This window comes from Podarcis raffonei, chromosome 6 (genome assembly GCF_027172205.1).
Source record: "Podarcis raffonei isolate rPodRaf1 chromosome 6, rPodRaf1.pri, whole genome shotgun sequence".
In the NCBI taxonomy this organism is placed as follows: domain Eukaryota; kingdom Metazoa; phylum Chordata; class Lepidosauria; order Squamata; family Lacertidae; genus Podarcis; species Podarcis raffonei.
In genome coordinates, this window is record NC_070607.1 from 91,718,073 (window position 1) to 91,743,406 (window position 25,334).

General features: G+C 41.3%; 1 protein-coding gene across 8 annotated transcripts in view; it reads left to right on the forward strand.

Moving 5' to 3' along the window:
* Positions 1–25,334, forward strand: part of ARFGAP1 (ADP ribosylation factor GTPase activating protein 1) — a 29,529-nt gene that overhangs the window by 2,246 nt on the left and 1,949 nt on the right. The window contains exons 2-13 of one of the 8 annotated variants that reach the window (XM_053394479.1): positions 8,178–8,241; positions 10,161–10,270; positions 10,940–11,111; positions 11,655–11,755; positions 12,763–12,852; positions 13,361–13,457; positions 14,747–14,803; positions 16,360–16,392; positions 18,185–18,214; positions 20,880–20,936; positions 23,437–23,496; positions 24,861–24,937. In XM_053394479.1, coding sequence (XP_053250454.1) covers positions 8,182–8,241; positions 10,161–10,270; positions 10,940–11,111; positions 11,655–11,755; positions 12,763–12,852; positions 13,361–13,457; positions 14,747–14,803; positions 16,360–16,392; positions 18,185–18,214; positions 20,880–20,936; positions 23,437–23,496; positions 24,861–24,937 — 944 coding nt within the window. In that variant the 5' untranslated portion in view covers positions 8,178–8,181. The remainder of the gene's footprint in view (positions 1–8,177; positions 8,242–10,160; positions 10,271–10,939; positions 11,112–11,654; positions 11,756–12,762; positions 12,853–13,360; positions 13,458–14,746; positions 14,804–16,359; positions 16,393–18,184; positions 18,215–20,879; positions 20,937–23,436; positions 23,497–24,860; positions 24,938–25,334) is intronic. The other 7 variants (XM_053394481.1, XM_053394480.1, XM_053394484.1 and 4 more) reach the window with 7 other exon arrangements.

Below are 25,334 nucleotides of genomic sequence, written 5' to 3' on the forward strand. Positions count from 1 at the left end.
CATTTGGAGAGGGGTGGTGGTGTTAGGAGAGGAAAGCAGAGCAGGGAAGGGAAGACATCCATGGTGTGGAGAACGTGGATAGAGAGGTTTTTCTCCCTCTTGTACAGCACTAAAACCCAGGATCATTCAGTGAAGATGAATGGTGGGAGATTCAGGACAGGCCGAAAGAAGTGTTATTTCACACATTTAATAGTTAACCTATGGACTTTGCTCCCACAAGATGCAGTGATGACCAAAGAAGGGGATTAGACAAGTTCATGGAGGATAAGGCTGTCAATATCTTCTAGCCCTGATGGCTGCATGCTATCTCCAGAATTAGATGCAGAATTAGATGCTTTAGTACTGTTTGCTGTCCTCTGTCCTGCCTGTGAACTCCCCACAGGCATCTAGTTTGGCATACTGGGAAATAGGATGCTAGGTTACATAGGCCTTTTGGTCTGATTAAGCAGTGATACTATGTTCAGAGGCCTTGAGAAGGGTGGCAAAGTTTGTCTCACCTGCACTGGCCATTAGAGCAGATGCCCGTAATGTCTTACGATTATTTAGTAATCCTTTTTCCATCCCTTCTTTCTTCCAAAAAACTCAGGGTATTGCACATGGTTCAGCCCTGTAAGTTAGGTTGTGCTGAAGATGGTGTCTGGGTCAGAATTGCCCATGACTCTAACCTCTAGGCAACATTGATACAGTGAGGTATTTTCTCTCTTCTTCCTTATTCCTCTCTCACTTGTGAACTGGGGATGCCATCTTATGTGTATCTTGAAAATAAGTCCCACTGGGCACAAAGTCCTGTTGTGTACAAATGCATGAGGATGAGCTGCAACATTTGTGTTCCAGTTTTATTTTTATTTATTAAATCTCACTTAGAAATATATGAACAGAAGCAGTTCTGTCTTCTTACGCTTGCTGCTCCTTTTGGAAACTCATATTGACTTATTGGGGCTCTCGTGTAGACACTTTTGGATCAGTTCTGCACTCTGGATTAATTCTGTTTTAGTGCGTTCAGGCTATTCAGTGGATTCTTCTTCACTGTCTAGGTGTATCCATGCAGTTTATCTGCTAAAAATCAACAAAAACTCCTAAGAACAATGTTGTCCTTCCCTGCCCCCAGGTTCCATGTGTTCATGCCAGAATATGACCAACGGCCATTCTGGGAGCTGAAATGGAACACTAGGTTTCCTGCACATTCCCCTATCTAAATGAGAGCTGGAAACTTGGAAAGAGAAGGAGTGAGCCATTTGCAACTCTTCCAGTTTCTTCAAAGCACCTGAAGTAAGGCATTGGGGCAGCACCCCAAAACTGGTGCTTCGTGTATGATAGGATTGTGTTAATAAGTCAGTTTGCTACCCAATTTCCCATGTTCCTTTGCATTGTTGTTCAATGAATCTTCTGTTTGGAGAAGGTAGGTTAGCTAGTAGAACCTTGAGTAGCTTGTCTATGCAAGTAGAAGTGCTGTTTAAGACACTTCTTTGACTAGTCATTGGCTTTTGATTTCAAAAAGCATTGGATTCTTTGAAGATCTGGTTGCTTAAAAATAAGAGTTGGTGACAATCAACTTTCTCATAAGTGGCTCCAGAAGGGGAGATAAAGTGTCAGAAATATGTGGGCTGGTGCAGACACTTATTTTGTGAAGCTTCCTTTCTGGAACAGATCTAGACTATCAGTTATCACCATTAGCATGAGGGCAAATAACAAGGCATGCTAGAAAGGGACATGGCCTCAAATTGGTATATAGGTCAGTCTAGTTTCTCTTTGAAAGAGATGCATAGCCTAGCAAATCCTTTTATACACCATGCAGACAGTACAGCATCTTAAAATGTCTTCCAGTGTCTTCCTTTTTTGTTTTAAAATTGACCTTCTATTTGTATTCTTACGTTTCTTTTATTGGCATCTAGCTACTATTGCCTTGAAGGCTCACTTTCACATGTTTGTTTGTGGCTTTACAAATACTGTTATCCCAGTATCCTTCAGATGCTACACTCTTGCTACATGTAATTAATAGTAGAACATCTTAAGCATGCTATGCAAGCTTTGTTAATGCTGCAGACAACATTGCTAGGGTAACCTGCACTGTCTACATTTTGTATAGAGCCATTTTCACATTCTAAAGATGCTCTTGGATGAAGTCACTTATTCCTGTCTGCCTAATCCTCTCATGAAATGGGAAGTATAATTGAAAGTATGTCCTGTGATCCACGACAGCTGTCAATACATGCTCTTAGAAAGGGATAGCTCAGTCGGGATAGCTCTTAGAAAGGGATAGCTCACTTAGTAGAGCATGAGACTCTTAATTACAGGGTCGTGGGTTTGAGCCCCACCTTTGGCAAAGGTTTGCTGCATTGCAGGGGCTGGGAATAGATGGCCCTCGTAGTCCTTTCCAACTCTACAATGCTATGATTCTGTGATCTAACAAGTATGAACTGAGAAATATGGTGCCTAATTGAATACACAGAACTGTGATCTCCAAACTGGGTCCCAGGGCACATGAGTATCATCATATTAATTAACTGCCCATACCATGACTTCTGGAATGGGGAGACCATATGTAGCACGACCCTCCAATATGTGGACAGTGATATGATCCTCAGGGAAGGAGTTAATGGGATTCTCTGATGCAGCCTGCTCTGAACTCGTATGAGGAGGGTCTGTATCCCAATAACAGAACACACACATTGAATGCAAAAGGGTTCAGTCCCTGGCATCTCCAGGTAGGACCGGGAAAGACTCCTGTCTTGAGCCGTGGAGAACCGCTGTCACTCAGTGTAGACACTTCTGACCTAGATGGGCCAATGATCTTACTCTCTATAAGGCCACTTCTTACGTTCCTAATTTCTTGAAACACCACAACTGTCCAGAAAGCATACAGTGGTACCTTGGGTTACGTACGCTTCAGGTTACAGACTCCGCTAACCCAGAAATATTACCTCGGGTTAAGAACTTTGCTTCAGGATAAGAACAGAAATTGCACAGCGGCAGTGCAGCGGCAGCAGAAGGCCCCATTAGCTAAAGTGGTGCTTCAGGTTAAGAACAGTTTCAGGTTAAGAACGGACCTCCGGAACAAATTAAGTACCTAACCCAAGGTACCACTGTATCTCCATCACTTGGGTAAAAGGGATGACAGAGGCAAATCTTAACTGTTATCCTTTAGTTATAAGAAGGATGCCTGTCCATTCTTCTGGAAGCTGATGGGATAAATAGGTTTCTGGGACAGCAGGTGGGGGGCGGACATAGTTTGCATTATAACAATATAGTTGCCCAACATTTTTACCCACTCTACCTCCAAAGAATTGGTTTTTTTTGCCTTTGTTTAGTACTCTTCTTTTAACCCCGCCACCAAGCAGAGACATTCCATTCCTCTTCTCCTTTTGTGCTTCACTGTCCTTGACGCCCACTGAGAGCAGCCTAGCAACCCACCCACGAAGCTCCTGCAAACCACCATTTGGAAATAACCATTCTAATGTGTAGTAAATTAAGATATCCAGAATCTAACCGGAGCCTGCCAGATGTGGATACACTCTTATTTAATTAACATCAATGCAAAGCATTCTTTAATCGTTCTGTTAATTTAATATGTTAGTTAATGTAGTCTGAAATGTGCTTAACCTTCCAGGAATATATATATATATATATATATATATATATATATATATATATATATACCATTTTTTTATGACACCCATTCTGTGGATGACCAGGGAGTGCAAGAAGATGTGTAGAAGTGCAAGTCAACAGGATAAGTCAGAAAAAAATACCTTATAGTTAGAATTAGATCCAAACAAAGCTCCCTAGTTTAATACAAGAGATGGAGAAGTTCTTCCAACTATTCATTTAATGTATTTTTATCCCACCTTTGAGAGAACACCTTCCCTACTCCCAAAGGCAGGTAACATAAGTCCCTAAAATAATCAAAGAGAGCTATGTGTCTTCTTAGGCTAGCAGATGTTTTGAGAGAAGCACTCATATATTTACGTTTGTTTATAAAAAGATCCATTTTCAACTGTCTTAATACAATAAAACATAAATCACCATTAGAAGCAGTTTTAAAAAATCATTAAAGTTATTCTTGGCTTCAAGCTGTTAAATCAGTCTTGACAGCAAACTAACTGCTGCTTTTGTATTATGTCCTCCCCAATATTGCACTGCCAACTCTTGGCTCTGGTCTTATCCAGTGTTGACATGTGACCTCTCAACAGCCCTCAACTTTGCAGCCCTCAACAGACAACAGACAGTTTCCCACGCAACACCCCCGTTTTATCTGCTATCATTTTTCTTATGCTGATTCTCCACATCCCTGTGACTCAACATGAAGTCTACTCCTCTCCGAATTCTGTTATCCTAAACCTGCGGCTCTCCAGCCACAGCCAGGATGGCAAGTGATAAGGGAAGAGTTATAGTCTTAACAATTACCCAATAGAAAAGAGTTATGTGCCCACAAATAATCCCTTCTTTCAGATTTGTTATTTTGACTGCTTCGTTGGATGGAACTGCTCCGACTTGTTACCCAGTCAGCTTGCTATACTTTGTCCCATTCATATTCGTTAATTGCTCGCTCATTCTGAATTGCGCAATGTAACATCTGTTTAATAGTGGAATTGCTACTTCTCTCACATTTTTTTTTAAAAACCTATGATGTTCCTTGCATAGGCAAAATTGGATATTTTGATCCATGAAGTTCCTGCAGATGTGCTATGTATTGTTCATGAAGTGTGCTCAGTGTAGGAAAAACCGTACACGCATCTTACGTTCCTTTGAAAAAGAGAGAACTTTAGTTTTAAAATCAGGGTGGCAAATGCAGTGGGTTAAAAAGAGATGAATAAATTCTTGATTTAATGAAAGAAAGAGAGTTGGTGGTGGTTCTATCTATTGAGCTGCCTCCCCCCCCCTCTCTCTCTCTCTCTCTCTCTCTCTCTCTCTCTGTGTGTGTGTGTGTGTGTGTGTTTAAAAAACAACCTTAATAAGCAGGTTGGGGGGAATCTGAATTTTTTTGTTCCTTGAGTAATAGTTGCAGTGCAAGCCAATAATGGTGTCTTATACCTGTCTTTATTCCCTGATGTCACTATTCATTATGGGGATTTAAAAAAAACAACAAACCACATTGATTGGCTTAGGGTAGCTAGGAGCATGTATTGAAGACCAGATTTTGTTTGGATTCCACTTCAGAAAGGAGACCAATTCAGCTAGGGACTTCTTCAGGCGTAACCCACAATGCTTTTCCTTGAAGATCCATGGCTTCATTTGTCTCCCCCATTGGCCTACATAAGGAAATGACTAAATGGGTACAGTGGTACCTCAGGTTACGAAGGTAAATCGTTCCGGAGGCCCGTTCTTAACCCGAAACCGTTCTTAACCTGAGGCGCGTGACTTCCGCTCACATCTCGGGGCAAACTGCTACCAGGAGCACCTACTTCCGGGTTAGTGGAACTCATTACCCAAAGCGTTTGTAAGGAGGACGGTACGTAACCCGAGGTTCCACTGTATAACTTTTATATCTTGACCACATGGAATGAAATTTGCAGGCATAGGTGCTCCTTCTGAGGGAGTGAAACATGTCAGATTCCAGATTCCTCTGGTTGGAAGCTATAGCTGTCAGAAAACTGCACCCCTCCTTTCTCTTCTCCCTGCCTGACACTTTCCTTTTATAGGGAGATTGGAGAAAGCCAATACAGTTTTCATTCTGAGACGGTGCAACTCTCTTTGCATCCTCTCAATCTCCAAGGCAAAACAGAGTTCCTTTTGCTCAGGAACAGCCCACTTTATTTCAGAGCAGGAAAAAGTAAGCTTCTAATCATTTTTAAATCCCAGAATTATTTTTTTTAATTTAATCTCTTGTGAACTAATGCAAGAAATTAGCTACTGGTTGAATTAGTTCCTGGTTGAAACTTCTCCTATGCCACAATCCCACTGGGTAGTTTAGGCAAACTGTTCTTACTCAGCGGTAGCCCTTTCTCTGCATCTTTAATATGGGCTATAATAATATTGACTTTCCATCCAGGGATGCTGTAAATATTTCAGCAATATAATGAAAAGCTTTGAACCTCCAGCACTGTATTCTGTATATTCATAACTTCTAGGGTCTGTGTGTACTGCAGACAGCGTTTACAGTTTATGCACAGTAGGTAGGGAGCCAATCTGCAGAAAAATAGGAACCAGTGCTCTCCCTCCAGCCCCCCTTTATAGGCAGATATTGTCACAAATGCACTTCCCTCTTACTACCAGGGAATATCCATGCTGGCAAAGAATAGAATGGAGATAAAAGCTCTCAGCAGTTGGGATATCTTAAAAGAACACAAGTGATGTGTTAGTTGCTTCTCTGTGTCGGTTGCTATAGGTTTGATTCCTTGAACCCATCCTCCTTCAGTTAGGGATCCTCAGATTACAGGGACAGGGAGATGGGGAGTAGTAGTAGTAGTAGTAGTAGTAATAGTAGTAATAATAATAATAATAATAATAATAATAATAATAATAATAATAAAAAATTTTTATTTATACCCTGCCCTCCCCAGCTACAGTGGTACCTCGGGTTAAGTACTTAATTCATTCCAGAGGTCCGTACTTAACCTGAAACTGTTCTTAACCTGAAGCACCACTTTAGCTAATGGGGCCTCCCGCTGCTGCCGCACCGCCGGAGCACGATTTCTGTTCTCATCCTGAAGCAAAGTTCTTAACCTGAAGCACTATTTCTGGGTTAGCGGAGTCTGTAACCTGAAGCGTATGTAACCTGAAGCATATGTAACCCGACGTACCACTGTAAGACCGGGCTCAGGGCGACTAACACCAAATATAAAAACAATTGATTAGAATACAGCTTAAAAAAACAAAATTAAAATACAACATTAAAATGCAGTCTCATTTCAGTGGAACTCAATCAAAAACTTATTTGGGGATAAAAACGTCAAGTCTTCAGCAAGGCTAGCTATTCAGACTGGTCCTACATGGGCCAGAAAAAAGCCAGGGAAGTCCCCAAATAGGAGTTCCAACGCAGAAGGAGAAAGGAAAAAAGAAAGAGGGGGAGGGAATCAAATTGATTTCAAACCAAAGGCCAGGCGGAACAGGCGGAAAAAGAGTAGGGTCTCATTCATTGTCCTTCCTCTTCCTCCTGCATTTTTTTTTTTTTTGGGGGGGGCGCAAGACTCCAGTTCTACAAGCCCTGATTATTGACCACGGCAACTTAAGCCGACAGGGGGCCTTCAGATACTGTTGGCGCTGCCTCTGCCTTATGGCATGGCATTTTCTGTGACAGTCAATTAAAGGGAATATCTACTTCAAATCTTGCACGAAAGGCAAGCAAGCCTGCAAAGAAACAACCTTTCCTCACTCAGTAATAATGTGCTCCTTCAATTTGTACAACTTTCCTCATGAATCACACTGGGAAACCGGCTGACAGGACATTAGTTCCTGGCTTTGCTGGTTATTTTGCTGCAACGCTATATGTCACTGTGGTTTTTCAAGGGAAAGGTAGTAGTAGCTAGAGCAGCGCATAAAACTTGACAGTAGAAGTAATATAAATGGGAAGGTTTTATTATAGAAAGGCGCTGCCTGAAGCTTAAAACTGTATTGACTTTCCTTGGCTGAGAACATGCCTCACTTCAGAATAGTGTTTATTATGTAAAAGATTAATTCTTTTGAAAATGTGAAGTATGGTGTAAAACTGATTCATTCTACCAGTAACTTCTATGACTTTGAAGCATTTAATTGGAGTTGTTTTGTCCAGTTGTTAGTTTTTCCTGTTCCCAGTTCAGCAATAATCCCAGTACAGGATAATTTAAGAGAGATGGAACATTATTAACACCACAGAGACACCACACTGCAAACATTATACTGGTGTCCCCTTAAACTATGGCTTGCAAATGGGCACCCAAGCTTTGGAAATCTGCACTTAGTACTGCTTATGATTCATTGTAGTCTGGCATTGCAGGTACATCATTGATCTTTTTACCATGGTTTCCCCCAAAACCATTTTTTGGCACACCTATTTCAAATGGGCTTCAAGGGTACCTGGTTAACATGATCATTTGTTTAGAAGCTGAGAATCGTAGTTAATGCTAATATCCAAACCCCACCCCAGCAACCTCCCTGCTACAAACCATGGATCGTAGGGGCATCTCTGCAACAGCTATCTCTACTGGGTCGCAATGTAGTTTTATATCCAATCTCTTAATTTATTTTCCTCTCTGTTGCAGGGCCATGGCAAGTCCAAGAACAAGGAAGGTCCTTAAAGAAGTGCGAGTGCAGGATGAGAACAATGTAAGCAGTTTCGTGTATCCCCTTAGCAGCTTATGATTCAGCAGCAGTGAGTCATCTGCACCTCATGTTAGACACTTGCCTTTTGTGTGCTGCTCATATTAGCGTACATATTTGCCTTTATGAACTCTCTTTCTGGACCAGTTGTCATAAAATGCCCTGTCGTCCTGATCAAACCGTATGATATCTGCATGTGCAAAATAAATATTGCAAGAATTCCTGCATGTAGTGTCTTTTTTGGATAGTTGGGCCATATTGCAGCAGAACTTCATGCTCGCACAGTGACTTCTGTATGTTGGAGCAAGTTTATTGAAATAAAAGAAGTAAATCATCATTGATGGGTTCAGTCGTGCTTGTTTGCAAGATTGTTCTTGAAAACCTCATGCAACAGATTTTATTTCTTTATATAATATGATGTCCTGTAATTCGGTTAGAAAAGTCAAAGTACAGTTTGAAACTTAGGCTGTGTTGCTTTTCCCATCTACTTCTTGAGTAAGTCCTGTTGAAATCAGTAGGATCAATTTACAGTCGTACCTTGGATCTCATACGCCTTGGTACTTGGATGTTTTGGCTCCCAAACTCTGCAAAACCAGAAGTGAGTGTTCCAGTTTGCAAACGTTCTTTGGAGCCTGAACGTCCGATGGTGCTTCTGTGGCTTCCAATTGGCTGCAGGAGCCACGCTTTGGTTTCCAAACATTTTGAAAGTCGAAAGGACTTCCGGAATGGATTCCATTCGGCTTCCAAGGTATGACTGTACATCAGTGAGACTTGATTCTGAAGAAACGCACAGAATTGCATTGTAAAAAACTGCAACCAGCTAAAAGAATGAGATCAGCAATATTTAATGCTAAGAGCCAATAAAATATTATAAGACTTGAGGTCTTTGGTGCTGTAGGGACTAAAAACTTGGCATCTATGCTATCCTATGTACTAGCTGATGATCTCTGATTTAAAAGGTTTATATTTTTTATTGTATATATTTATAGTTGTAAAGCACTTTGATATTTTTTATAAAATTGTGGTATACAAGTATTTTTTAAAAATAAATATAGGGGAGTTCAACAGATGGCAAAGTATCACAGACAAGGCAGTTGGGTAGCAATAGGTGTGGGTACCCAGAGAGGTGTATCTGAATGTGATTTCGGTAATTGGGCAAGCTGGTCTGGCAGCAGGCAGTCATTGAAAGTTTCTATGTAGATATATTCTTGTAGGGCAGATTCCAAAAGCCACTGGCTGGATGTTATGTCTTAATTGGTGTGAGTAGTACTGAAGCACTTTAATACGAATAATTTGATTAGTGTGTTAGACTGAATGGCAGCCTGCAGCTTCTACTCCAAATAAGTTAGCAGACAGAGCAGGCTGTAAAGCTCTAATTATATATGTTGAGTACCGTTTTATTTATTTGCTTTAGCTGCTTGATACCGTTCACTTCTATGCAAAGATCTCCAGAGTAGCTTGAGAGTAGAAAATTAAAAATATGAAATACATTTAAAACAAAATACAAATGCAATAGTAACAGCAAAGCCAACTGAAAGGCTGGCAAGATGAAAACAACCTTTTTACCTGGTGACAAAAGCATTGTAAGCTTGTTGCTGTATGAAGCTTTATGGGGAGAGAATTCCAGAGCTGAGATTCCACCACAGTGCAGCTCTTATCTCCTGTCACCACCTGCTTGAACTCAAGGAACCTGGAAAAGGGCTTCCAAGAAAGATTTTAATACATAGACAGACTTATGTGGGAAATACAGATGTAAGAGAAATGCAGACACTAATACTCTTGGTACCTTAATATACTACTATGAAAATAGCAAGGTTTGCTATGTTTCGTTACTTCTAAATAACGTTTTGATATCATTTCTGAGCTACTCACCTGGAGTAACTACTGAAAACAGAAATAACTTCCACCCCCATTTTTTATTGCAGGTTTGTTTCGAATGTGGTGCATTTAACCCTCAATGGGTGAGTGTGACCTATGGAATTTGGATCTGTTTGGAATGCTCAGGAAAGCATAGAGGCTTGGGTGTTCATCTCAGGTCAGTCATCAATGGTGATAACAAATATGTTTTCGTTGGGGATGAAACAAGTAAATGAAAATGTATATATTGGAACACATTGGCTGCATTCACATCCCACACTGAACCACAGCTAGCTTGCCATGCCCAAGCCGGAAGGAGCTGCAGCGAGCCTTGAGCTTATATGTGCTTTCACTTCTCCTGCACAGCTGGGAGAAGGACTATGAGAGTGTTTGCTTCCTGGATCTTGGCCTGTTGTGTTGTCTGGAGCAGGGATTGTGGTTTATCCCTAAGTTCAGTATCCTCAACCCAAGCCACCTTCAAATTGGGTTGTGAAATGGGCTTCCTTAAACTATAGCCATAGGGATAAACTATGATCCTTGCTTCAGGTGACACAGCAGTCTGCTCCAGGCATTACTATGTCTGGATCCAGCTTGGTGTCTGATTTTTATTTTTTGGGTGTGTGTTTTTTTAACATTTCAGAGCAACATCAGATTATTTATATAATGTATATGTGTGTATGTCTCCTAGTAGTGACATACGCATAATTCACTTAGGAGTCTAAAATTGATCCCTGCCCCCCTGGTGATACAGAAGTTATTTTGGAAAGCTTTTGTTGCTGGTGTACAAAGCTGCTGATGCACAAAGATATTAACAATGGGGTGTGGCGGTTGCCTTTCTGGTTCTCAGTTTTGTGCGCTCTGTCACAATGGACAAATGGAAGGACATTGAACTGGAGAAAATGAAGGCTGGTGGTAACCGTAAATTCCGGGAGTTTTTAGAGACTCAAGAGGACTATGATCCTTGCTGGTCGCTGCAAGAGAAGTACAACAGTAAAGCAGCTGCGCTCTTCAGAGATAAGGTAAATGTAATTAAACAATGATTTTAGCATTATTGGAACATTCAACATTCATGTCAGTCTGATGCTTCTGGGAAGCTTATAGACAGTATAGGGAGGCAACAGCCCCTTCCTGCTGGTTATATCTCTTGTGTCTAGTATCCAGTCTCTGAACAGTGCAGTTCCATTTATCTCTGTGGCTAATGTCTGTTGATAGACATCTTCTCCATGAATTTTCCTAGTCCCTTTTTAAAAGGTCTTCTAAATAGATGGCTATTGCCATTTATTGTAGAGACTTCAGCAAGTTATTTACACTTTGGATGTGAATAGCTGGTTTCTTGGGCCTTGATAAATCAGTAGGGAGCCTGAGTGGCCCTACAAACCTATCTGCTTCCATTCCCTGCTTCAGGAAAGTCCTTCTGTGGTGCTTTCCTCCCAGTCTCCGGGGCTAGGGAGTGGCATATCCTTTCCCGCAGAGCTTAGAAGCAGGCTACATCAAACCTTTTCTTTGTTTCTACTGCGCAGTAGCAAATAGAATTTGTGTCTTTAAGATATTATTCTTTTTAGGTGGCAGCAGAAGCGGAAGGTAAAGAATGGTCAGTTGAAACTTCTTCTGCCAGAAACTGGACTCCACCTCAGCCCAAGGTTGCTCTCTCCTCAGCTCACAGGTAGAGATCTCTTTATTTTGCACAGTGTGTGGTTGTTCTAAGGCTATTATGTTAACCATCTGAAGGTGCTTAGACTAATGATGGAGGTGAATACTGGAGAATGCGCATGGCTATTACGCATTATGCAACATCACATCTAGGGGGATGGGCCATGCTGTTACATTTTTGTACAGTGGTACCTCGGGTTACATACGCTTCAGGTTACATATGCTTCAGGTTACACACTCCGCTAACTCAGAAATAGTGCTTCAGGTTAAGAACTTTGCTTCAGGATAAGCACAGAAATCGTGCTCTTGCGGTGCGGCGGCAGCAGGAGGCCCCATTAGCTAAAGTGGTGCTTCAGGTTAAGAACAGTTTCAGGTTAAGAACAGACCTCCGGAACGAATTAAGTACTTAACCCGAGGTGCCACTGTACCTGTTACCAGGGAGATAGGAGAAGAAATGGGGCTGATGTTAGTCTTTAAGAAGCTGACCAAGGTTCTTCATTTTATTTTTGATCATGCTCTTGCACTCTTGAGTTGCATGTAGGAAGGCAGACCTCTTTTGTTTATTCATCAAGAGTCTTTTTATCCTGGCCTTCATCTCAAATTTATTCCAGAGTGAGGTGCAGCACAACTATGATGCATAAATTACATACAAAAATTAGTTGGAACAATCAAAAGTATAAATCAGCACGACAAAAAGGCAGTCAAAATAACATTAATAAGTCTCCAGGGCTCCAGCACTTAGACCATTAACGTTCCTAGTCACCTACAAATGGCTGGGTAAAAAAATTGTTTTTTACTTAATGCTGAAATTATAAGAGTGTCTGCACCAAGAGGGGGAGGGGAGTGCATTCCACAAATGCTGTGCAATGTTTGCAGGATTATACCTTCTGTTAGCAAGGTTTGCTAATTTACATTTATAGATGCCCTATGCACTTTTCTCCAGTGCTTGTCAATTTCAAGTGGTCCAATTACTATGGCATAATAATGTTTGATGTATGGGTTTGTTTATTTTCTTTGCAGGAGCTCTGCTGGACAACCCCAGAATACTGGTGCCCCTTCTGACAAAGCCTTCGAAGATTGGTTAAATGATGATCTTGGCTCCTACCAAGGGTAAGAATCACTTCTCCTTCGTTGCCAACTGTGATTGTCCTCTCCCCTGTGGTAACCACCCCTGTCCTGAATGCTCTGCACAAAGCTCCCCTCCATTGAATTTTCCATAAGATGCTGGGGGAAAAGGATGCTTGCTTCACAGAGAACTTTTGCAAAACCAGCACAAGTCTCACTCACGCCCTCTACTCCTCTGGGGAAAATAATAATAATAATAATTTTTTAAAAAAACAACAACAGTGAGAGACGGGCCTTTCCTAAGTTGTTTGCCCATGAAAGAGAACTTGTGAGGATTTGTTAGAAACCCAGCCAGATGGGCGAGGTATAAATAAATTATTATTATCCTCCTCCTCTTCCTCCTCATCTCACCAGGGAGACCCACAAACATTCCTTTCTCTCCTCCAACGATATAGGTAAAACAACCCTGTAGATAAAGCTTGCATCAGTTGCTTATAGTGGTTTAAGGCATATCCTATATTTGAGCTCAAACATCTTGTGTGCTTTGATTCAGGGGTCAAGAAAATCGTTACGTGGGGTTTGGGAACACAGTTGCGCCTCCCAAAAAGGAAGATGACTTTCTCAATAATGCCATGTCCTCTTTGTATTCAGTAAGTAGCTGCTTTTCCTGTGCATACGCTGATATAAGATGCATTCTTATTCTTTCACTCTTCTGTTGCCAGTAAGCAAGCCAAGGTTCCCCATATTACATCATGTCTGAAACAACAATTTAAAAAGTAGAGACGACAGAGCGCAATTTTAGACAGATTACTTCAACACTTGGAGTATAATGCTAAGAAATGAATAACTGTGCATCATAGAAAACAACCACAGTGGACAACTTGACTAATGGTGTGCTTGATTGCTTATCGGAATGGTAATCAAATCAAAATGATAATTTATCCACTTGCTTTGCTTTGCTTTCTTGCCAGAATGCTTCTAGTATTGATTTCGTTCATGTTTAGCTGCGCTAACCTTTCTTGCCTTCATGCCGGTCTTTCTAGAAATACTAGCACAGCATCTTAAAGTCAAGTAATATGGAATTATTCTCCTTCGTTCTCTCTACCCTCTCAAAACATTCGTTTTCACTGCAGTGACAAGCAACTCCCCAGTTCTTTTTCAAAATGGTTTTCAATGCATTTGAAAAGAGTACACTCTGAAATGTCACTGGCCTCCTCTACCTGCATAAAGGCTTCAGGCAGGGAGAATGGAACTGGCAGGAGGCTTCCCGGGCAGGAGAGAAGCAGTAGGGAAAAGGGCTACTTGTTGTGGCTCCATTTTACAAAATCAACAGTGTCATTGTGTATGGTTAGTGTAGAAAAAGAAGAAGAAGAAAACAAGAGAGGGGAAATCATGATTTGTAGAACTTGCTTGAACTTGAAGCTAAGAGCTGGTGACTTTCCAAACCAGGGAAACTTTCCAAACTACATCGGCTCCCCTGAATTAAGGAAATGATCTTTCCCTTATTTTGCCTCACCTTTCTACCTTCCTGTAGTTAAGCCCATGGATCAAGCAAGGGTTGCACGTTTTTATTATGGCTACCAGTTTTGGCCTTTGTGCAAGTTGGGAGCTGTGCACTTTCAAACAAAGAGGCTTAGCTTACCGAGTATTGGGGTAGTGTATATGACAAGGTGGATGAGTCTGTGCTGTTACGATGCAGAGCAAAGGTGGGGAACCTGGGGCATTCCAGACATTTGGACTCCAACTCCCATCAGCTCCGTCCAATATCATTAGGGATGGTGGTAGATGGAGGTGAACAATGTCCAGAGGTTCCCCTCACCTGATACAGAAAGGTTATTAGATTTTCTCTGCACTTGGTTGTTGAAAGAAACATTTTTTGTTGTTGTTTTACCTTGGTAAGAATGGAGCAGACCTAACCATTCTCTGCTTCTTCTTTCAGGGGTGGAGTAGTTTTACTTCTGGAGCAAGCAAGTTTGCTTCTGCAGCTAAAGAAGGTGTAAGTAAACACTATAATCCAGCAAATGAAGTTATCCAGCTTGCTCTGTGTAATGGGGTTTCTCTTAGGAAGCTGACCTTTTACAGGCGAAAACCTAAAAGGAACCAAACACCTGCAGCAATGGGCTCGGTTTGTTGCTTTCTGCATTCTGCTAAGGATGCCTTCAGATGCTCATTAACCACCCATTCACCTGATGATCATCTTCCCACATAAGTGCTTTTGAGGAATTGCTGTGTGGTGAAAGCTTTAAATGGCCTTCCTAGCAGGAGGGCAACTGCCATCATCATGTGAGACATCAGGTCAACTGAATCCATCCTGAGAGAACTCAAAACTGTTGCTTTGTAAAATAATCTGCATTACAGGCTGCAAACAGTATTGTCTGAAGAGGAGTTCAGACACCCCTCTCATCAGGTCAAACACTTTTAAAAGTCTTGCTGCACCATTCATACACCAATTCCTGCTTTCATCTAGCCACCTCATAGACCAGGCTGCTTTGCCCTGCCGCATGGCAGAGCCAGCCTTGGCTGTCAACCAATATCCTGTCAAGAACACAAGAATCCTTCTGGTTCATTCTGTTTCCAGCACAGCCAGCCCGATGCCTTTGGAAGCTTACAATCTGGGCATGAAGGGAACAGCCTTCCCTTAATTTGTCTCTCGCTCTGTGTGTGTGTTTTCATAGATTCTCATATCCAGAAGAATATTGCCTTTTACAGTGGAGATTTGTTTTAGCTTTCAGGTCTAATAGCTGCTGTTACAGCTACTTTTTATGGATTCAGCTAGTCTCCTTAAAAAAAGAGAAACCATGCTAATTGATATTTATCAGAAATTACTTGTGGAATTTTCAAAAAGGCATGTTTTGGAAACGGCATTGATGCTTTAAAGTGGTTGAGCATCTTGGCTGTCCTTGATAGTAAATCTAATTTTTATCCAGTTTTCCCCACCTCACCTGCTTTTTACTAATAAGAGCAAGCTGAAGCTGGAAAAAGAGGAGCATAGTGCTCTGTTTCTCCTTGGCTGGTGTGAGGCATTTCTGTACTGGCAAAGGAGAAGATCTCCCTCCACAATTGTTTTCGGAGGTGCAGACGTCCTTTCTAGTGGCAAAATGATTTTAGAGAACATTTCTCTGGCGAATGGGATCCTCAAAACCCACATGGCCATTATCACACGTGGGCAGAACATAAGAGGATGTGTACACACAATAACCTTGAAGTGTGGAAAGTCAGTTGTTTTTCTGCCTATAGCTTACAGCAGAGGGTGGGGCGGGGGGATGGGACCAGTGTTTGGGTAATGCTAGAAGTCTCCCATATGGAAGGATCCTAACAAAGCAAAGTTTTGAGATTAGTGGCTCTTAAAACTTCCTTAGAGTGGTAGCCGTTTTGTAAGATTTTGAGAAACATAAGAACGTTATAATGCCAAGGGGGGAAGATGTTAGGTTGCTCCAGTAAAGCCACAGAAGAATCTTGTGGCACTGCAGTCCACATCATCAGTGTCTGTGCTTTGAATTGCTAAGGGGAAAATAAAAGATTGAAACAAATAATTTTTGCTTCTATTAACAGGCTACCAAATTTGGATCTCAAGCAACTCAAAAGGTGATTTTTCACAAGTCCTTCTGTTATGTGGCTAACCCAACACTAAAAATCTTCACTGGTTCTCTTTTCCTCAGCAGTTTGAATTCTCTTGGAATATTTACAATCTGCCGGATCTTCTCTGAGAAACTGCAAATTAGGTTCCAGTGTCAGAGGTATTGTGTTGAAAGCGTCATGTACTCTTAAGTTAGGAAGCAGATGAGGTATGTTTTGAAACACACTAGAAAACAGAGGTTGCACCTGTTGACTCATCAGACATTTATTTAGTGTTTTGCTACCAAGTTGCAGAATATCTACAACTGGATAGCAAGAATCTGCTCTAAAAACCTATAAAACCACTCATCATCTTTGCACTTTGCACCATCGACTGTTGCTTTTTAAAAAACCCAGACAGCATACTGTTGCGATCAGGCATGTGTCCTTTCTTATTTTAATAGAGAATGTTGTGTCATACATCTAAATTGAACAGGGGTTCTGTTAATTCACTTTCCACTTATGGCATGCATATTTTACATTTTAGCCCATGGCTGCAGAATTTACTCCTTTGTCACGTCAAGCATTTCGCCTAAGGGAGTGGCGGAAAGCAATTCATTAGAAGTAAATAAATCTACAGAGAGGGGAATTGTAGGTTATGCAGTGTACGTAATGTGGAAACGGATTACAGTTTCCTCAGGTAAAATTATGTAGCCTGCAGTTAGTGTTGCAGAACCTCAAATATTGCTTCTCTATTAAGCAATAGCCTCCAGACTTGAATTGCCTCCTAATCAATGCACAATTTGCATAGATCATAACTTGGGGCTGGTTGATACTATGCTGGAATCTCTGTGGGACTGCCATAAAGTCACAGCTGGGAGATGCTCAGATGATGGTGCTATTTATAGGAACTGAGGTGTTTACATGTGTGTAATACCCACTCAGAGAAGCTGGTTTATACAAATGATATCTGTGTGTGAGCATCTACACGCTACCTTCTCAGTGGCAATCCTGCATGTTCCTGAGGTGCTTGCCTTGTTGGTGAAGGGAACACGCTAATAGAAACCAGCTTCTATAAGAGCGTATTTGTACTAAAACAAACCTAAGCAGTTTGTAGAAAAGCGTTGGTGCATTTATATCAAGTTGTGCAAAGCAAAGGCTTTGGATTCTATGAGGAATATATCCTTGGGTGCATTCACATGCCCAGTGAAATTAATTCCTGTTTAACTGAAACCGTCTTGCAAGCTAAAATGGTGTGTCTTTCAAGGGAAAATTAAATCAGTATTCCTGGCAGATGTTGGCAGAACACAAAGCCTGCAGATATTTTCCCCTTCTGTAAAATATATAACGTTTGATATTGACTTGATTTTCCTTTCCTGCCTTCTTACGGGAGTCATAGATCCTTATTTAAACCTTGTTGAATGTCATATTAGTATCAACATGCATATATATTCAAAACGCTACACTGGAGTTAACTTACCAGCCCTACTGACAAGCCATCTCAGCAACACTGCTGCCTTCTCAGTCAGTACATGATGGCAAATTTTCCCAATTAGCAATTGGAGTATTGCTTCCTAGCTCATGCTTACAAGCTGACTCTCGCTCTCAGCCCTGACTATATAATTTTATTTTAGTTTATTTTTGACAATTTAGTTCGGCATGGTAATCAAGAGACTAAACATTTTGCTTGTCATTGAGGCACTGATGTTGGGATAAATATCATGCTTTCTTGCCAGGAAAAAACGAGTACGTTAGATCTTTTGCTAAAAGCTGCTTCTTCTACCTCCCTTGCTCTCTTCTCTTGTGCTGCCTGGGTCTAAAGTTTTGGGGCCACAAACAGCAGGCAGATCCGGTAAAGCCCTCCCCTCAATTCTCATGCATGGGTGCTTTGTTTCTGTGCTGAGTTTGTACATTTTGCTGCTAGCTGTCTTTTATAATTTCACTTTAACCCCCCTCACTTTGAAATCAAGTCATTTTCGTTGAACGGTGTTGTCTGCATCTTTCTGTAATGTCTCCTTCGGCTTGTTTTAAAATAGGCTGCATCAAGCAAGAGTCCTAAGTATATATTCCAATCCATACTATTTTGTAAATGTTGGATGTCAAAGGCTCACTCAACGCGTGGGTTTATGGGATGAGCACTCAGGACTGAGGTGTATCCAGAACTGTATTTACATTAGGGAAGTATTTGGAAATGAGGTTAGTGTGGCGTTCGTACGGAGCCCCCGGTCATCTCACGGACTATTGACCCGTACACCACTAATCCACTGCCACCAACCAGGTCCTCCCTGGTAAAATCACTTCAGTCTCAGTCAGCTTTTCAATTCATAAAGAAGAGTGTATTTTATTTCAGACTTAAAACAAAACTATTACAGCATTCCAAACAGTGTTCCTCTTTACTTTCTTATTCTTATGTTCCTCTCTCTATCTCTGCTACCATCCCACACTCAAGGACCAACTGCCCTAACTGTCTCTCTATTACCAACTGCTTTTCCCAACCAGCCAACACACTCAAACCAACCTACTACACACAACGAACTAACTCCCAGAACTCCTTTATAGACCCACTGACTCCACCCCCCTGGGCCCTGTCTGCGCAACCTATTTAACTATTTCCCCTCCAGCACTCTCTTATACATGGTAACGTCACAGTTAGCAATAGATGTTCCCCTGAAGGCTTTGTTCATGGGGAAAAGGGTGTTCAGCATTCAGTCACAGATCTGTCAAGCCTCTGTGCTCTGTCTCTTCCACAGGGTTAACAATTCCATCAGCTGCATATTGTCAGGAGAATAAGTTGTGCATATTCTGTGAATTGAACCAGACACTGGCCCTCTTAACAAACAAGGGCATGGACTAGACAGACTTACTTTAGGTTGTGAACTTCCACACTATCCTGTTAGCATCAACAGGCATGGTAACAGATAAAGAAGATGCCAGCCATGTTAGTCCAATACCTTAATTGTTTTCATTTCTAGTTTAACATGGTGACAGATTAGATGAGGAGACTTTGGTATTAGGCAGGAAGATGAGCAGGGATTTCCCCCAAGCTTTACAACTTAATCACACAGAAATTTAAAAATTGGTAAGGAAGAGTTCAGTCACTCATCCCACCCTTAACTCACAATGCATGTAACTCTGTAGAGTAAGACAAGATTCAGGAGAAGTGCAACTGTGTTCTTCCATAATACTTAGCATCCAATAAGAAATAGCAGCAAGAAATAACATTATTCTGGGAAACAACTGAAGGATGAATAGAATGTTCTTGGTCTAAAGCAGGCACCCCCAAACTCGGCCCGCCAGCTGTTTTGGGACTACAACTCCCATCATCCCTAGCTTAACAGGACCAGTGGTCAGGGATGATAGGAACTGTAGTCCCCAAACAGCTGGAGGTCCGAGTTTGGGGGTGCCTGGTCTAAAGGGACTACGGGTCATCTATTCCAATCCATATCCCCCAAAGCAGCTACTGTAGGGTCAACTTGGGCAGTCTAGATCTGAGTGTCATAATGTTACCGGTCCACAAGTGTATTCCTTCTCTTTTTAACCTCTAACCAATAATTCATTCTCTCCCTCCCTCCCTCTGTCTTCCCCCAATTAACTGGGTACAATTTCGCACCATTTCGTATTTCTAGGTGTAACACTTTATAGGTCTAGAGAAGCAGAACAGGGCAAAGGAAGTGCATCTCCCGGACTAACAGGCCACACCTGAGGCACCAGAGTACAAAATCAGTTGCGTTTCATTTCTAGTTTAAAAGCCTTCTGCATCTCTTTCCTAGGTAGTTGTCTGTTTTTTCTACAAGTTATGTTTGTGCATCTTGGCAAAGAGCATGAAAGTTAGGCTGTGGAATTGGGAAGAGCAGGTCTTCTGCGTTACCTAGCCACAGGAAATCTCATATGGGCTTGCCATTGCTTGCGTAACTTCAGAGTATGTTGCATTTATCTTTCCGAAAGAACTTGCTGACTTCATGTTACTGTAGTGCAGTGGTTGTGATCACCCAGTAGCTTCAGTGTGGTTAGTCCTCATGCCCCTCCAATAATTTTAAGTTAATGCCTACATGATAAGGGCCATATTGTGTTCTTACATCTGAGTAATCGCACAGTGTGACCAAACCTCTTGAGTGAAGTTTTCTTGCATGTTGCTGGAGCAGCATGGGAACTGACCTCTCTGCAGTGGCAGCACATTCACCCCTAAAGTAACCTTTGGTTTAGCAAGGATATTTTCTTTTGGTCTGTTGGGACTTGCTTAAAGGAACCAGTTCGAGGATACTGAAGCAGCCCTGTAGTCTTGTACATCTCAGTGTATTTCCCCGTCTCTTTGTGAATACGCATTGTGTGCTTAAAGCTCACTCTCTCGCTTGTACCAGGCAAAGATCAGGGCTTCTCTGTCCTGCTTTTGTCTTTTTTCCCTTTCTTTCTTCCTTTTCTTTGAAAGTCTAGTGGCTCCTTTCCGTGGCAATACATGTTAGATGTTTCCTATGAAGAAAAGTGTAACTGACTTTTGTGTTTGTTTTACTTTTAACTAGGCTTCAGAGTTAGGTCAGAGTATAAATGAAAATGTCCTCAAACCTGCACAGGAGAAGGTAACTTTGGAAATGAGTACATTGGTAATGGGAACTGAATACCATTTTCCTTCTTACACAACATGAGCTTCTCCAGTGTGAAATTGTGTGCACACAGGGTGGCAGTACAGTTCCTCCCCAAAATAGTCTAAAAAACACTTCCCTGTTGGTGTTATCAAAACCAGGTTCTGGCATTATACTTCAAGAGATTTGCAGCCAAAGATCTGAGAGTCCAGTTCAAAAGGATGTGACATTGATATTTCCCCCTCATCCTTCTTGGCGTTTAATTCGTCTGTCTCAAACGCTTTGTTTATTTATTATCATCATAATATCCTGCCCTTCCTCCAAGGAGCTCAGGGTGGCTTACAAGCAACTATCTTACCTTTAAAAGACATCGGAAGGTGGCCCTGTTTAGGGAAGTTTTTAATGTTTGATGCTGTATAGTGTTTTTAATATTTGGTTGGAAGCCGCCCAGAGTGGCTGGGGAAACCCAGCCAGATGGGCTGGGTATAAATAATAAAAAATTATTATTATTATTATTATTATTATTATTATTATTATTATTAACCCTGTGAGGTAAGGTATTTTAAGGGAAAACATGGCAGGTCTAATGTCACCCCATCCTGGCCACGTCAAGACTTGAACCTGGGTCTCCCTGTTCCTAGTCCAACACAATACCCAGCACCCACACACCAGCACTCTTTGGCCAGATCATGCCACTCCTTCCAACAGCATACCTCCCTAGGCCCTCTTTGAAGGGTTCCCCAAGATCCAGCTAGTTTTTTCCTTCCAACAGCATACCACCCTAGGCCCTCTTTGAAGGGTTCCCCAAGATCCTGCTAGTTTTTTTAAAACCATAATCTTGCTTGACTTCCCTCTATTCCCCCTCTTGGTTTCATTGTTTAGTATTTATTCATGCATGTCCATGAAACCTTATATGCCTAAAAATCCAATTTTAAACCTTCATCTTAATACAAGTGGCATTTAAAGATCCAGCTAGTTTAACACAGGGGTCAGGGTTGCAAAGCTCGCTGCAGATAAAGCCCCCAAAAAGCTAGAAAATGCCATAGATAAATAATATGGGGCATTACTGAGAAATTTTCACAAATCCCTGACATAGTAGAGACTTGGAACACGTTTGAACACTTAATTGAATACCCTAACATGGGCACTAGCACATGTTACTGGGGATCCTAATCCCTGAGGCTGGGGCAGCTGCTGAAAAGCCCCTCCGCAAACTTCTGTTCTCACGTTTCCCAGAGATCACAGGTGAGCTAAATACTGAAAAGGAGCCTATCTTAATATTTCAGGGCGTGCAGAGAAGGCTTTCCCAACCTGGTGCTTAGGATGTTGTAGAACTTCAGCTCCTGCCACCCCTGATCTTTGCCCATGCTAAATAGCCCTGACGGTAGCTGTAGTCCACGCGGCAGGGAAAGGTGCTACAGAGAGAGAGATTTTTGGAATCACGTTATATAATTCCATTTTGATCAAGTATTGGTTGTTCCCATGAATATGATTCAGTTGGGTGTTTCAGCTTTCAGAATTTCAGACTCTGCAGTGTGATTTTTATAGTCTCTTTTTATTAATAGCAACCTGTCAGGTTATGTCCATTTTGCAGACAAGGAAGTGGGGCTAAAATAAATAAAATAAGTGGGGCTAAAATAAATAAAATGCAGAAGCTTATGCAATGAGTGCAGAGTTGAACTCAGAACCCTGGTGGTATTCTAGCTTGTTGAACCCTAAGATTATTCACTTTTACTCTAGGCCAGTGGTTCCCAATTAGCTAAGTACTGCAGACACCCTGTTTTTCAAAAGCCAGGCCATGCACCCTTTACTTTTGAAAATGTTGGTAGCTTTGGTTATGTGAATGGTGCCACCATACCCTCCCACATGTCCCAGTGCAAAACGGTGGGGCCACGCTCCTGCATGAGTTTTGTAACCCGTGCGAGAGCATGCTGTCAAAAAATGCATAGTTTTGGGGCACCGTGATCTCGGCTGAGAACGAGGGACTTTTTCAGCCCCTGGTCCATCAATGGCAGTTCTCCTCTAAAGACACAATATTGCTAAATTAAAGGTAGAATAATTAAGTTTTGAGGCTTATGATCTGTGCTGCATCAATTGCAAACTTTTGAACCAAGTTAGATATTATTTTAGATGTCGTCAGACATCTTAGGAGGGGCTCTGAATAATGTGTAAAGTTCTAAATAAGGAATGCATTTATGGTATAAAAAATTAATATGATTATACTTGTAAGAATTGCCTCACTTTTTAAAGTAAGTGCTCATCGTGCCATTGGTTTCTTGATTGCTTAGTATGCTGCATCCAAAGTCTTTGTGTCCCCCAAGGAAGATTAATTCCAGAGTTCTTAGCAGATAACCTTTTAAAAGTAACAAACTCTCCTGACCTCATTGTCTGTGGAATGAAAGATTTGTGTTTACTTTTGGTGCAAATAGCATTTTTCTCAGGTAGTTGTGGCATCATTTTGTTCTGCGCCTAACTTTGGACATCTCGATTCATGTAGGTAAAAGATGGAAAAATTATGGATGATGTTTCCCAGGGAGTCTCGCATTTGGCTTCCAAGGTACGATGTGGCCTTCCTAGCGGATAGGAGGCCAGGAATTAAGCCAGTCTCCATATTCCTTAGGCATGTTGTGCTCCAACGCTGGAAGCAATTTCTCCTGCAGCAACGCAGCATTGACAAACAGCTGTCTATTCTGTTGTTGTTTATTTAGGCCCAAGTCACACGTGTCACTGAAAGTGATTGGGTTGCATCTGTTTTTCATGGAAATCAGTTTGACTATGACCTCACATGCAGGGAGCCGGCATTTATGCTGTGACTGAACAAATCATTGAATGTTACAGCAATGCGTGAACCGGGCTCATGTGTGAAAACTGACTCCCTCAATATCTAGTAAAGGGTTTTTCATAAATGGTACGTGTACCATTGATGTGACAAAAAACACTTTCCTGTGAGCTCACAGGATGCATTTCTAAAACAAATTCTCTTCCTCATTATGAAACGTAGCAATGGGTGGGCCAATAACCAGCCATAAAGTTTGCAAAGGAATATGGAAACAGCTTAAATTGAATACAAAGACTGCTAAATTTTGCTAATATACGTGCCTTCTCCCTTTCTTCTGTTTTTGCTGCCAATGCTTAATAAAACCGGTAAGTGCTGATGCTTCCTAGTTTTAACTATTTTTCTCTTGAATGCTTTGATTTTAAAATTGCTCTGATGCTTTTTTAAGAAAAGCAGTGTGTAAATTTCCTTGGAAAGATGTATAGCGTTAGTACTTTTCGTAGCTCTGGTATCAGTGGTGAGCTCACCTTTCATGAACATGTTGTGTTCGTCCCTTATATGAAAGGTTCCCAAACTCTGGCCCATGAAGAGTTGGTGGCCTGCAAGCTTCACGCAGGTGGTCCCTAGGATTTGTGGTTGAGAGACAGCGCATCCGTTGGATAAGACATTTATATTGGCTTCTAATTACATTTGTTTGCTTCTTTTATTTATTTTACTTTATTGTGTTACAAATTGGAATTCAAATTGTAATACAATGAAATGCAGTACTGTATATAATAAATAAAAGAAATCGAAATCAAATTAGAATCCATACGGCATCTACCGCACTGCATTAAAATTGTTGCAGCAGGCAGAAAAATCATGAAGTGGCAGCTTTTCAGGTTCTTCATCTGAGCCTATCAGCTAATCTTAACGTTTTAAGGCTTGGCCTATTTTGCTAAGAGTCTGGTCCCTTTGACTCAGTGGCTCAAAGCAGAGTGTCGTCTAGTTTCTAGAGCTCCACTTTCAGAGGCAGGTGATTAAGTTGGTTCTGCCGCTCTTCCGTCACACCAACTCCGCCCAAATGATATTTTGTCACAAATGATGTTTTTGTAATCTTCCTTTGGGTTTTCCTTCTCCATTTTGCCCCAATCTCTATTTCACAGGTCCAGGGAGCAAGTAGTAAGGGATGGCGAGATGTTACCACTTTCTTTTCTGGAAAATCAGATGAGTCTTCTGAAAGGTACCCCTATTTGTGTATTTGTGTTAGATGTGTACTCTCCAGGCTTCTATATCTCATATCTGTTTTGATTGGCAGCTGCCGTGGCCAAAGAACACGGACATGGTTGTATTCCATTTTTTTAAAACGATAATCCTTCTAGAATCCAGTGGGTGTAAAACCCTTTTATTAGACCTATATGTCCCTTATTCATTTTCTTCTGACCTTTTCCAAATGCTCAGAAACATATTTACAGCATTTTAAAACATGAACACAACTTGAAACAACTGGCACCTTTTCTCCCAAAACCATTATGTTCAGATATGCTTGCTTTTAGTCTCACATCATTCTTAAAAACTTAAGAGAATTAAAAATTGAGTGGTTGAGAAAACCTGTTTTTTATGCTGCTCTGTTTTATTTG